Source organism: Numenius arquata, chromosome 12 (assembly GCF_964106895.1).
Source record: "Numenius arquata chromosome 12, bNumArq3.hap1.1, whole genome shotgun sequence".
Lineage (NCBI taxonomy): Eukaryota > Metazoa > Chordata > Aves > Charadriiformes > Scolopacidae > Numenius > Numenius arquata.
Window position 1 is genome coordinate 43767551 of NC_133587.1, and position 13674 is coordinate 43781224.

A 13674-nucleotide genomic window follows, 5' to 3' on the forward strand; every position below is an offset into this window, starting at 1 on the left:
GCAGTAACAACCCTACTTCTGTAGGTGATTAACAGAGAACGTCTTGGTGGAGAGGTATAAATTAAGGATCAGAGGTTTTACATGTTCTGTTCATTGGAGAAGGGTAGGGACAAAGTCCTTTGCTAAAGCAAATTAACATATAAGGGCAGATCCTGACCTAATTCTGGTGTAGTCACAATTTTGAAACAGGGACACCAGTCCGAAGTCAGAAAAGGGATTCATAGCACATGGAGAGGGTTTGGTCTGCTCCTGGGAAAAAAAAAAAAAAAAAAAGGCAAAAAAAGTGTATATCTATACATCACATCTATATGGGCCTTATTTTTATGCAAATTCAGGTGATTGGCAAAATAGTAGTTGGCAGAAATTTCCTACCTCTCTGTCTGGGTCTGAGCCCAGCTGGGGCTCTGTGGTGCTTCTGAATGTCTCCCCAGCTGAATGCATCACAGAAGCAACTCTGTGCTAACGTGACAGCAAAGCTGCCACTGGAGTCACCTGAGAGGATGTGACCTTCTCATTTCGCAGAGAGAGACATTTCCACCCACCCACACGCGGTTGCTGCTCTATTTCTGCAATTTGCAAAGAATTTAGCCAAAACCTCGGGTTTCTCAGTGGTGCTTGGAAGATGTCCTCCTTGGATATGGGGTATGGCATTAGGGACTGCTCATTTGCAGCAAGGGTTATTTTCAGACAGCTGGAGATAAAGATCTAACCACAAGCTTCACGGTGGGGAGCAGGCTTGAAGATGATATACGGTCCCTTTGGGAGGACGTTCTTAATTTTAAATCCAACCACAGCATAGGTTTTTTTGTATGGTTTTTTTTTTTTTTTTGTGTCAACCGTGAAGCAACATATGAATGAAGTTGTTTAGTGAGGACAGATGTTATTTGAGCATCTGCATGCATTATATCATGCAGCCAAGGAACCAACAAGGTCGAATACACCACCAGGTACTGCTCCAGCTATTGAATAGCAAAGTGTGTTGTCTCAGCGCTGACAACATTCACTTTTAGAAGTTTGGTGGGACTCATCTTTTCCCAGTCTATATAGCGGAAAGAACTATTTTAGCCCCAGAGGTTTCTGGGAAGTTTCTGAAGTAGGTGTTGGACTCATTGAACATCTTGCTCACACTGAGAGATTTACTAAGGTGCATGACTTCTTGACCTCTCTGAAGTCATTATCTGCCCTGTCCCACCTCTCTTAGCCATATCCTGAGGTGGGAGTTATCTGCTGCAGCTCTCTCCACCTGAGCAGGTCTCCTAGATTTCCCCTAGGGAAAGGAGGTCCTTTCTGATAAACCTCCCATGCTGGCAGCTAGGACTTGGTCAAGGTAAATCAGTAGGGGAGAGATAGAAAGAAGAGGGTTGTCCGCTTGTTACCAGCACAAGGAAGGAGTAGAGACCTTCCACACCCAGGATGGGAAAAAAGGCTGAAAGCAAAGTCTGTTATCCTGGGATTCGTGTATCTGTCTTTGTGTCTCCTGAGCATAGAGGTGGTCACTGCACAGACAGGGGACTTGGACTGTGTTTCCTAGTGGAGTGACATTAGATGATGTCTCACGATGCAGAAGACTTCATTTTTATTCTCAACCTCTGTTCTTACTTGGAAAATTACTGCTCCTCATCACCTCTCCCTTTATGAGCTGTTTTAATAAACCGTCCCAATATTATTATCCTCATTATTCTGTACACAAAGTTCAGTCATCTTTTGCCATGAGTTTTCTAGTCCAGCTACGCAGAGGTGAATTTAATTATATTTAATGGTAAGACAAATTAAACCATCATCATTGTTCAGATTAAATGGACAACATAGTATTGCCTAAGTGATGTCTGCCCAAGGCAAATAACATCAGAAAAAATGAAATTTTCCCCTAGCTTCGGAAATGTAGCTTGATTAACAAGTAATTTTCAACAGCATCTATTGATGATGATGATTATTATTAACCTTGTATTTGCTGGAGGTGGCTTTCCTCATGGTGATGTTGTTGAATGATACTCTTATGCAGTTGCCTTGTTTCACCATAGAGGTGGCTGTGTTTAAGTGACAAGTGAAGCAATGCACATACATCCACTGCGGGTGTCTTGGCCCTTCTGGCATGAAAAGCACTCTGGAAATAAAAAAGAAAAGGAATGACTTTTTTTTTCTCGGTTGGGTGATGACTTTCAGAGAGCGACGCAGGCCTCATGTCTTTCACACCCAAACGTGGCTCTGAAGCACTGGAATTAATAAACCTTCCTTTGATTTTTTTTATTTTTTTTTCTTAAAGTAAATATGTCAAGAGATGTCAGAATCAGGGAATTTGGCAAGATAGACTAGTCGCCTTTAGAGAGAGATTGTTTTCTATTATTATTTCCTCCCCCCTGGGGAACAGCATCTTTGCGTCACCAGTAACAGCTGCATTTAACCAACGTTTTGAAAGGAGATCGTGGGCTGACTCCAAGCAGGACAGCATCCGAGCAGATGTAACCAGAGGAACCTTTAAGAAACCATGCTATTAGAAAGCATTAGGGAAAAAATGTCTGTCTGTGACTATATATATATATATCTGCATTGCTATCTCTAGAAATAAGCCTATATCTATAGATAGATGTATATACAAATGCACACACCTAAATAAACACCCACGTCCATGCACACACACACACAAATATATATATATATATATATGTCCATGTATGTTTGTTTAGGTGTGTAGTTTTCTCATTTTAACCACTGTGGGATAATTGTAAGATTGACCAAAACAGCAAACAGTGGGCCCCAGAGAAAGTTTGTGTCTTTCGCTACCTTTTCCTGAAGCGTATAAAGAGGATTATTTCACACAGGGCGGCGCGGAAACCGCTTTCTGAAATTAGCAAAATATGCTAAAGCCATCAGAGCCGGGAGAATTAACAGCTCGTAACTGCCCAGTGAGCAATTGCTCGTGGGTTGTTTTCTAAGGGAAAATTAGCACTGCTGAAAAGGACGCTGGATTGACAGCCCTGAAGATTGATGCCCTCTCTTTAGCCAGGAGAGCAGGTAGGCTGCTCCTAGCTATTGAAGTGTGTTTCCCCAAATACCTTGCAGATAGCGTTAATCTTGCCGTGAACAACCATGGGCTGTATAAGACAACTGTTTAGCAAGGGGTGGGAAGAAGTTTTGTGGAAAGGTGTCTCAGCAGCACATCATGGGAAGATAAGACAGTTTTCTTTGTGCCTTTGGGCAGTAGTGAATCATAGAATTCATGGTGAAAGCCACCACTACACCACAGTCTCCATATATTCTCTCCCATTCTGCTTTTAAGATTACCCTTCACCAGCAGAGATGGTGGAAAATCTTGTTCTCCCACTCCTTCCTCAGGAGACGTGCACGGACATCCCCCATCCCACTTGCACCCTGGATCTTCAGAACATCTCCCTGCCTCTGAATGGATCATCTGAGAGATCTGTGGCTTCTCGCCCCAGATCAGGCAGCTCTGCTTTGTTTATTTTCCATCTGGTGTTTAAAGATGGTCAGTGGGACAAGGGAAGGAAAGGGAATGGATTGGCTTCTGTTCTCTCTTTGAGAAAGGCAGTGTGGTTAAATACCCACTGTTTATCTGTCTGCTGCGTGTTTCATGTGGCTGAATCACAATCTGCTGACCATCGGGAGAGGGTATAGAGCACTGCCACGTAACCACTAGATGAGAGACACATAGGTTTATATATATATTTATTTTATATTTGTTCTGTTCTTAAGCTCTTCCCTAAACACCTGCTCCTGGGCATGCAGAAGACAGGGAGTGGGTCTAAAAGGACTTTTGGTCTGGCCCATATTGGCCATTGTTCTCACAGCTTTCTTAGGTTCCCTTAAAAACAGGAGTGAGGGCAACCTCTGTTCTTCGAGCTTCTCCTCAATCTTAAAACAAGGCACACATTAGAAATCCTGATGCATTGGTAGGCAGCTTTTTAGGCAATTTCTCTCAAAAAAAAAAAAAAAAATAAAGCTCTTTGGCTATGGACCCTCTTCCCTTCCACACAGCCAGGCAATAGCAGCACCTTCAGCATGGTCCTTTTTCTGGTCACCTTTTCAGACGTTGGCAGGAGTAATGGCATATTTTGCTCAATAAGTAGAAATTTCCTTCATTCCCTTCTCCCCAAAAACAACACTAAAGCCAAACACATCCTTTTTTTAAAGCAGGTCAAGCCTACACTCTTTTCAAGGACGAGCTTAAGGGTAAATGTGACCTACATCTACTGAAATCGTGGGGAAGGGGAATGTGAGCCAGCAACTTGGGAGGTTAGCTGAGCTCAGAAACTACCAACCTAGCAAGATGGACCATCCCAAGATCTAACCTCAGCCCGCCAATCCTGTCTTCATCTGCTACTGCTTGTTTATATCATGGTGGTTTTTACTGCTTCTAGGGAAATCAGAGAGGCCTCGAGAATCCATCACATACCAAACACAATGGGAAAGGCACAGCATGTTGCAGGGCTGCTTTATCTAAACTCCATTCCTCAAACCAAAAATCTTTTCTGCCTGGCCTTTGTTCTTGGAGCTCTCTGGGACCTTTTTAAAAGCAAACAACTTTTGTGCAGCCTCAAACTGATGGCCCAAAACATGTTTACACAGCGTATACTGAGTTATCCAGATGAAATGCCATCGAAGTGTCATCCATTTGCACCAGGAAAAATGGGCAGATGTTTTAAAGTACATGTAGGAATTAAAAAAAAAAAAAAATGCATCATCGAGATGTGTTCTTCATTCTTGCTAACAACCCTGTCACGCAGTCCTCATTTCATGCCTACAGGTTAGGTCTAGTGCGTTCCTGTACATGCTGTAGCACCTTCTAGTGTGGTGCTGCTGATAATAATTTATGCCTAAAGTCTGCTGGGAAAGTCTGATGGTTTATACCAGCAACATAATAATACTCCACACGAAAACGGAAGGTTCCTCATAACACAACACAATACACTGGGTCAGATATAGCCCCTGGTACCCCATATTTAACCATTGCTGGCCCATAGTAGATGCTTAAGGGCAGTTTATGGAGGCTGGCAAGCAAAGAGTGCTCTTGTCCCTACTGATAGCCTCCCAAGAGCCTGCAACCTGGGGTCATAGGATAGGATTTGGAGAACTTTCTTCTATTACTGTGAACAGCAGATTTGGGGGACACTTTTTCTGTGGCCTCCTGGATTTCCTGTGGCTATGAATGCTTTAGAAAAACTGGGAATGACATGGAAAAGTGGTACCATTCATGAATACAGCTCTGGGGCACCCAAAGAGCTCAGCTGACATCTGAGACATGGGTCTACTCCCACTCTTTTCCTTTTTCTTTTTTTTTTTTTTTCATAGACTCTTCTGTAGAGCTGAACAACTCTCCATCTCTGTTGACTGAATTAAGGTGTCCCATTATTTGCCTACGCTTAGACACCTGGCACCACTGCCAGAAATGCATTTTGGAGATACTAATGCTACAGTATTAGCACAAGGTTGGCAGATATCTATGAGAGCCGTGCTCTTCTAGAGCAGTATCTGGGGTCCATGTGAGTAGTGTCAGGCATCTCATGCAGCACTTAGTGCTTATACGTAGGCAGCTGAATCTGAAGATCTCTCCTTGTTGACTATCATGTGAATGTAGGCACTCAACGCACATGGAAACGTACATTTGTACATCTAAACTGGGGTGTCTTAGTCTGAGAGCTGGCCCCAGTCACTCCCCAGATTGTGAGGACCTGAAGTGCCCAGCACCTCTATTGATGAGGCCAACAGAATTCCATAGCAAAAAGTCATGTTCAAAACTCAGTGTTCTCCTTTAGGTTTTGGAAATCAGTGACTGTTTTGTGGCTTTTGCAAATATCCCCTCTCCCTGCCATTAAGGGTTGTTTTTTTTTTGGTTGCATCTTTTATTGTAAAAAAAAGACAAGAAAAGCAATGACTAGAGCTAGTGACAGAGGACTTCTGGCATTGCTTATCATTCAAAGCAGTAAAATGCTTCCCCTGCTAATTTCAAACATGTCATTAGCAACACCTGAATCAGCAGCTTTGAGAAACTTTACAGATACTTGATCTGGAAAGCCCTTACATGTGCTTCCATCCCCATATACTGCTAATCCCACCCTTCAGCACAGCCTGCCAACCCCTCAAAAGACCACTGGATCCATTTCAGCTTCACAACCAAAATGTTGCAGAGTCTTGGTGTTGTCTCACAAAAGGGGGAAAGGAAAAGGATGAAAGGAGAAAGCTGGGTACAGGGCATGGTGCAATGATACTCAGAACAGAATTTGCCACCAGTCATCTAGAAAATACACGTCTTGATCACCCACATCCCTCCCTGTGACACCGGATGGAAACAAGACATATGAACACCAAAGCCCTGAAGGTTTCATCCGGATGCTGAAACATAGGTTATGTTTTTGCCCGGAGTTACACGAGATGTTCTAGGGTATATGATACAACGGCAAGGGAATTGCAGATGCAACATGCGACCTACAGGAAACTCATTCCCTTCTGTAAAAGCAACTTGAAGCCAGACAGGACAGTTGGGTGCCTAAAATGAAAAGACACAAGGAAGGACAACTAAATTGAGTCCTAAGGGTCATGAGACCTCTTACCTGAGACTCAGATGGATGGGACTTCCTATATAAATGTGAACATCTCTATTTGAGCTAGTCACCCTGGACTCCTCTTGTGATAAACCAGTCAATGCAGCTGACGGGTGAGGGCACCATCCTGTGATTAAAATGCTGGAGCGTGTTCAGAGAAGGGCAATGGAGCTGGTGAGGGGTCTGGAGCACAAGTCTTGTGAGGAACAGCAGAGGGAGCTGGGGGTCTTCAGCCTGGAGAAAAGGAGGCTGAGGGGAGACCTTCTTGCTCTCTACAGCTTCCTGAAAGGAGGGTGTAGCGAGGGGGCAGTTGGTGTCTTCTCCCAAGGAACAGGTGATAAGATGAGAGGAAATGGCCTCAAGTTGTGCCAGGGGAGGCTTAGACTGGATATTAGGAAAAAATTCTACACTCAAAGGGTCATTAAGCATTTTAACAGGCTGCCCAGGGCAGTGGTGGAGTCACCATCCCTGGAGGTGTTTAAAAGACAGGTAGAGTTCATGCTGAGGGACATGGATTAATGATGGTTTTTGTCAGTGTTGGGTTGATGGTTGGATTTGATGATCTGAAAGGTCCCTTCCTAGGCAATCCTATGATTCTGTGATTCTATGAATTGCAGCCTAAAGCACCCCTTTCTTACTGCTTCTGGGACCTCAGGTGGCCAGCTCTGATGGAGCTATCCACACCATAGATATCTAAATTAGAGGACCACCTCCACTCTGACAAACTCCATGTATGCATATTAGAATTTGGGGGAGCAGAAATACTCTTCACACAGACTGTCCTACAGCTGGCTGCAATGCAAGAATAAAAGCACAGATGTGGTTTCACAATGGATGAGGCCTCAAAACCCCTCATCTGATGCTCTGGTGTAGCTCTGAGCTGTCCTGCAGGGAAAAGGAGTTTTCCTCTGGATTCATCTCAATGCAAATTATCTCCCCATTGGTGGGAGTGAACAAATTAGGAGTCAGGTTAAGCCCTAAGCACAGTATGAAAATGTAACAGCCAACTGCCCTAAGGGTCACACACCTGGAAGACATCCAAACCACAGGGAGTGGGGAATGCAGGGACCCTTGTGGGAGGGGGGCACATCCAGCCAGTGGATGCCCATGGTGGCTGGGTTTTGTTTATTTTGTTTTTAACACCCGCTCTCTGAGTTCATGCAGAAGCCACGTCCAGCTCTGTTTTGGTTTCCCGTTCTCCCAAAGCCACCGGGCTGCTGCGAAGTTTCTACCCTGGGGTTGGGCTGGTGGAAAGCTGAGATGCAAAGGGGAGCAGAGAGGAAGTTCTCCCACCAAACCAAGAGGGAGGAGGAAAGAGAGATCTTGTTACGGGTTCAGCATGCAATACAGCTGAAATAGTACTTACATTTTGCATGGTTCGATGTATTGTCAGTCTCTGAGTTATGGCTGGAGTGAGGTCGGGAAGACAGGATCAAGTGGACTAGCTCACTGCGGACAGATCACTTCACCTGGTTATACAAGATAGATGGCTGTGGTTTGGTGGAAGGTTTGCAATGTGTGAACCAGAGAAGAGGAGGGAAAGTGGGGCTGTGCAGTGCCTGAGAGCACCATGGAGCATGACCTGGAGAGGATGCACGGTGCATGACTTGATGGGAAGTCATTTCACCAGCCTCCAAGCCAGCTCAGCCATATCAGGGGGGCCTCATCCTGCCCAGAACCCTCCAGGAGCAACCATGACTGGCTCAACCAAGTGAAAGGAAGGCCTCCAGAGCTTTCTTCTGCAGGACCTGTTGGCAGGGGAAGGGCATAAGTTGGGTACTCCTTAGGGAAATGGCAGATGCAAGAGGCACAGGAAAGCTGTAAGAGTTGGGGATCAGATCCATCCCACACCTTCTTCATCATTATCTCATCCCAGCAGGGCATGGATTGGAGTGGGCAGAGGGCAACATGCAAGGATGCCAGTTTTGAAACTGATGTTCCCTAATTTTGGCACCATATTGTGACTTTTACAATATTTTTCCAGCCCCTGGAATCTTAGATATTGAGGTTTTGTCCTTCTGGTTGTCCTTTAGCTTTTTTTCAGATTTTCTTTTTTTCAGTGCACGTGTCAACAGTTGAAACTGAAGAATTACTGAAGGATTCAAATTAAATGACACTGGTTGAAATATCACACCTTTTAAACCAGGGTCTCATGGTGTGGCAAGGCCAGATTTTTACAGGGTGTGTTGCCTCTTCTAGCAGGTCAGTGGATGACCAGTGATGGTCAGTCCATCTTCAGGGTGGATTTATAAGAGGTATTAGGGAGAGCTCCTGCTGTAGAAGGATGGTCTAGTGAGTAGCGCACTGTATTGAGACTATGGACATCCAGGTTGTGTCCATGGCTTGGCCATGCATGAACTTTGTGGTCTTCTGTGAATTATTTAAACTCCCATCCATCTCAGCTCCAAAAAGAGGATTCTCAGACCACGGAGGTGGTTGTTTCAGCTGGCGGATGACTCAATATTTTGTTACCTGGAGGACCTTTCCTGATTCAGCATTGTGGTTTCCACTGAGCTGGGACCTCCCTTGTGCTAGGAGATGAGTGAGACCTGGAATTGCCTTTTGAGCTTTTTTTTTTCCCTTTCCTCCTGGGTAAATCCAGGTCTCACCATTCCTGAGGACAAACACTCCTGGGAACTAGCAAGAATGAGCTGCCCTTCCAAGGGCTGCCCTGTGCAGCCTTTTGGAGAACCTCAACCTTTTGCTCACGAGGCTTTCCCCAAAGGACCTAAGCACCCCATCCAAAAAAAAAAATTACCTTCCCTGAAGGCTCCCCATGGTGACACTGGGTAAGATTTGTGGCACCTCTGTCTGCAAGCGAGCACACCAGCGTGCATGCATGCATGCATGTGTATGTCTTGGCAGTTCTGACTCAACATCCTTTCAAAAAGAGGCCCTGTGGTTAATCAGAGGAATTAACCACAGCCTCCGAAAACGTCCTGCCAGCCAATGAGCAGGCCCTTCCCAAAGCCATTGCTACTACAACGGTGTCGTTGTCCGATAGGAACGTGGATCTTTCCGGTTAAATTTCTGAATGGGGCTCAGGGAGGCTTTTGTTCAGCTGAGCATAGTAACGCCTCACAACTGCCAAATTACCATGAATCCTAAATGTGGAGTAGGATTTTCAATTCTTTTTTTTTTTCAGTTTTCACCATGGAGGCAAATGTTTTCGTGTTCAAAGAGGATTCCAGCTTGGCAGTGGGAAAAACGCACCAAGCTTTGAAGGGAAGGAGCTTTTTTTTTCCCCGCTAAAACTCTCAAATCTGCTCACATTGGCTTTTTAGTGCCTGCTGCCTCCACAGATATACAGAGAGAGAGATATATATAAATAAGCACATACACACACGCTACATTAATATTGGCAAGCGCGCCACTCGACCAATGGAAACCGCAAAGAAACATTCACATATCTGGGGATTCTGATGTAATAGGGCTGAGGTTTCACATTCCAGGACAGCATTTCTAGCCTCAAATCAAAATCAGAGCTGTCATTCAGAGCCCAGCGTTACTAATGTTATTGCAACCCAGCGGGTGGGGTGAGGGAAAGGCGGGAGGCAGGGGAGGAGGGAGCCAGGAGAAAGATGCTGAATTGGTTGGTTTCTTTGGGATTTATTTCTAATTTCAGACATTGAAAGGCAGTAGAAGCTAGGAGGGTGGCAGGCATTTTAACCCTTTTCAGGCAGATATTCAGTGATCCCTGAGTTAAGCTGTAAGCCCGAGCACAGGATGAAGAAAAACATCTCAATATTTAATGGAAAGCTCAGAGTTTCTAAGCCCAACTCTAAAACATAGAGGGCCAAGAGAACTAAAACCTAATTACTATGAGCTCTCCTGTGACAGGACCTTTTCCAATGGGACTTTGGCAAACTAAAGTTGTGTCTGGGTTGGATAACCACAGTCATAGGCTGATTTTGATTTTAACAGTGAAAAATAAATGCAGGTGATTTCTTCTTATATCCTGCAGCCAAAGTATATCCTCCCCATGTTTGCTGTGGTGGGTTGATGCTCCACCAACCTGGACATCAGTCATTCAGCAATGGTATGGCATAGCCTTATGGTTAAATTTTACTGTTCCAGCAAAAATCCCAGGTCAGTGGGCATTTTGTTGAAGCAAAAGTTGCCAAGTGATCTCTGGATTTGGCTGAGAGTTTGTAAAGCGCTTTGGGTTCCTTTGGGATGAAAATGCTGCAAAACTCCCAGGCATGGGAATAACCCAACTCCATCACCAGTCCCTTGCAAAAATCCCAACTCCCCCCAGTCATTAGGAAAGTTGAATACTTCTTTACAAGCAAAAAGGGGACAACAAATGTGATTGCCAAAGGTTTCCCAGGCCCAGAGCTGTACACCCCCAGCAGATATGATGGCCTGAATCTCTGTGCTGCTACCACGGTTGTGTTACGATGCAGTAGGACGCGTTCTAATGTGACGCTATTTTTTCCATCATTTGTACTGCAGGAGGTCTTTGATCGCCTCTATTTGATTTATACTGTTGGATACTCCATCTCTCTGGGATCCCTCACAGTTGCTGTCCTTATCCTGGGATACTTCAGGTAGGCGGCTCTGTTTCTACCTAAGCGAGTTGTCACTAGACCGGAAAAGCCTTGGGCTTTCCTAAAGGATAAAACTTGGGGTGGCATGTGCTTCTTCAGCAAGCCACAAGATGTTACATCTGTGCTTTGGGCTGTGTTAGTGACACTTAGGTCAAACTTCTTGGGGGATGGCGGGTGGGATGTTTGAACTTCTTCCGCTTGCCTGCAATGGAGTTTTCTAGACCCTCTTTGTAGCAAATGGGAAGAGAGGCACTTCCAGGAAGAGATTTGTTTCCCTTGGAAGACTATGTAGGGTTTTATGTCCCTATTATTTACCCCTTCAGATCACTGGCTTAGATTTAGATGGCTAATTTTTAGATAGCTAAGGTTTCCTAAGAGAAATTCCACTCTAAACTCAAATATTCATGAAGGATAGACCAGTTGAAGGGGACCAAAACCATGTAAAAGTGTCAGACTGACTTCTCCAATCTCCCCATGCTTCTGCTGTGCCTAGGGATCCCAAAATGACCATCACCCTCCTAAATCTGGTTGTCTGCCTTCCCTTTCCACCACCCCTGCTGTGGGATATAGACCCCTAAATGCCATTTTGAACCTATGCCATCCATTCCTCGGACCTGGCCGTTGTATTTCCTCACTGCTGTAGAGACCGGGGGAGGGGAGGGATGAAAGGTGTCGCTCACAGCTGGAAGTTTTTCCTTGGGGAAACCATACCTGATGAGGTGCAGATAGAGCAGGGTGCTGAGCCCTGATCCATTGAGCCCCAGATTTGCTTCCTTCAGTGGTTCATAGTGGAAGGAAATTCTCCATACAGCGAATAGCCACATGGTGTCTGGAGATGAACTCGGCAGCTCCCACTGTGCAAACTCGAGCTAAACCCCAGACACACACCACTGGGAATAAAATGTGTGGCCTTTGGCTCTAAAAGTGCTCAGACCTCCCTGCAGTGAGCAAAAGGAGGTTAGGGCGATTTGCCTGGATAGCAGAGCATCCCAGCACCCGAATCTGTGACAGGCACAAGCCAAAGGGGACCGCAGACCCCTCCTGGAGACACTTCCCGTGACGTAGTCCCAGAACCCATCCTTGCCACCACTCCTCTGTCTTCTCAACCCTTTCCCTCCTGTTTCATTTTGCACTGGACACCGGCAAGGTTGTTAAAATATTTAATATCCATCAATGCAAGATCACTCCTAGTTTCAGGAGACATGCTCTCTCTTTCTTCATGTAGTCAGAGAACTTCACTTACAGCCCAGATGACATGGGTGACTGTGGTAGGGCGTCTTTGTCCCAAGGATCGAAGCAGCATCGGGGACCAAGCCATATTTTATTCCAGATAACACATAATCCAGAGATTCACTGACTACGTTTCAAATGCTGGCATCAAAGCCCATCTAAATTTATACCTCAGCAGTTCCACTTGGCGTAATTTGTATTATAATTGCACAGGAAACAACAGTTATTACTATCACAATCTCCTCCAAAGGAGAAAAAAAACCCACAGCTTTTATTTTTTATTTCCATTATTGGAGCTGGGGATTTAAAAGGGTCCATCCATAAATTCATGCTCGGCTCCGACAGGTCAGTTAGTTGCTTCTTCTCTCTAAAGGCATGATCACTGTTTCTAAACCACACCTCGTAGATATGAGTCTAACCTATTCACTTCTTACCGTCTAGCTTTTCCCCAAAAAAGGATCTTAAAGCGCTTTACAATCAACATTTGTGGGGTCATTGCTGCTGTTGCTGGGGTGGAGCCCAGAAACTGCTCAACGTGACCAAGCAAAGGACAGTGTCTCTAATGGCAGAGAAAACAGCCCAGCAGACTATAGTTACTGCTATGGTTGCTACTAAATTTGGAGTGGGGATAAAGATTAGTAGTTTACAAGAATCTCTGCAAGGTTTTTAGTGGCCACGGGGCCTTTGTAGTTCATTTCCTCTGTGCAAAACGCAGGTAAATGCAGGGTTTTACTCTGAGATGGGCAAAATTTGTTGGAGGGATGGATTTACTAGTGAAAGGTACACACATAGGGTACACATCTTTGTATCAGTGCATATATCCTGCCAGAGATGCTGGGAGGGCTGGAGCCCCTCTGCTGTGAGGACAGGCTGAGAGAGTTGGGGGGGTTCAGCCTGGAGAAGAGAAGGCTCCGGGGAGACCTTGGAGCCCCTTCCAGTCCCTAAAGGGGCTCCAGGAAAGTTGGGGAGGGACTCTTGATCAGGGAGGGGAGCCATAGGATGAGGAGGAAGGATTTTAAGCTGAAAGAGGGGAGATTGAGCTAAGGTCTGGGGAAGAAATTCTTTGCTGTGAGGGTGGTGAGGCACTGGCCCAGGTTGCCTAGAAAAGCTGTGGCTGCCCCATCCCTGGAGGTGTTGGACGGGGCTTGGAGCAACCTGGTCTTGGTGTCCCTGTCGATGTCAGGGGGTTGGAACTGTATGATTTTTAAGGTCCCTTCCAACCTAAACTATTCTATGATTCTATGAAACTCTTCACACATGTACTGCACACACACTGCACTCCAGATGTGCACACACTGAGCATGGACTGTGTATCACATACCCTCTCCAGTTGCATG

At 45.3% G+C, this 13674-nt stretch overlaps 1 protein-coding gene across 1 annotated transcript in view; it reads left to right on the forward strand.

The window, feature by feature from the left end:
• Nucleotides 1-13674, forward strand: part of PTH1R (parathyroid hormone 1 receptor) — a 120790-nt gene that overhangs the window by 84968 nt on the left and 22148 nt on the right. Inside the window, exon 5 of the mRNA XM_074157275.1 lies at nucleotides 11013-11107. Within this exon, the coding sequence (XP_074013376.1) occupies nucleotides 11013-11107 (95 nt within the window). The remainder of the gene's footprint in view (nucleotides 1-11012; nucleotides 11108-13674) is intronic.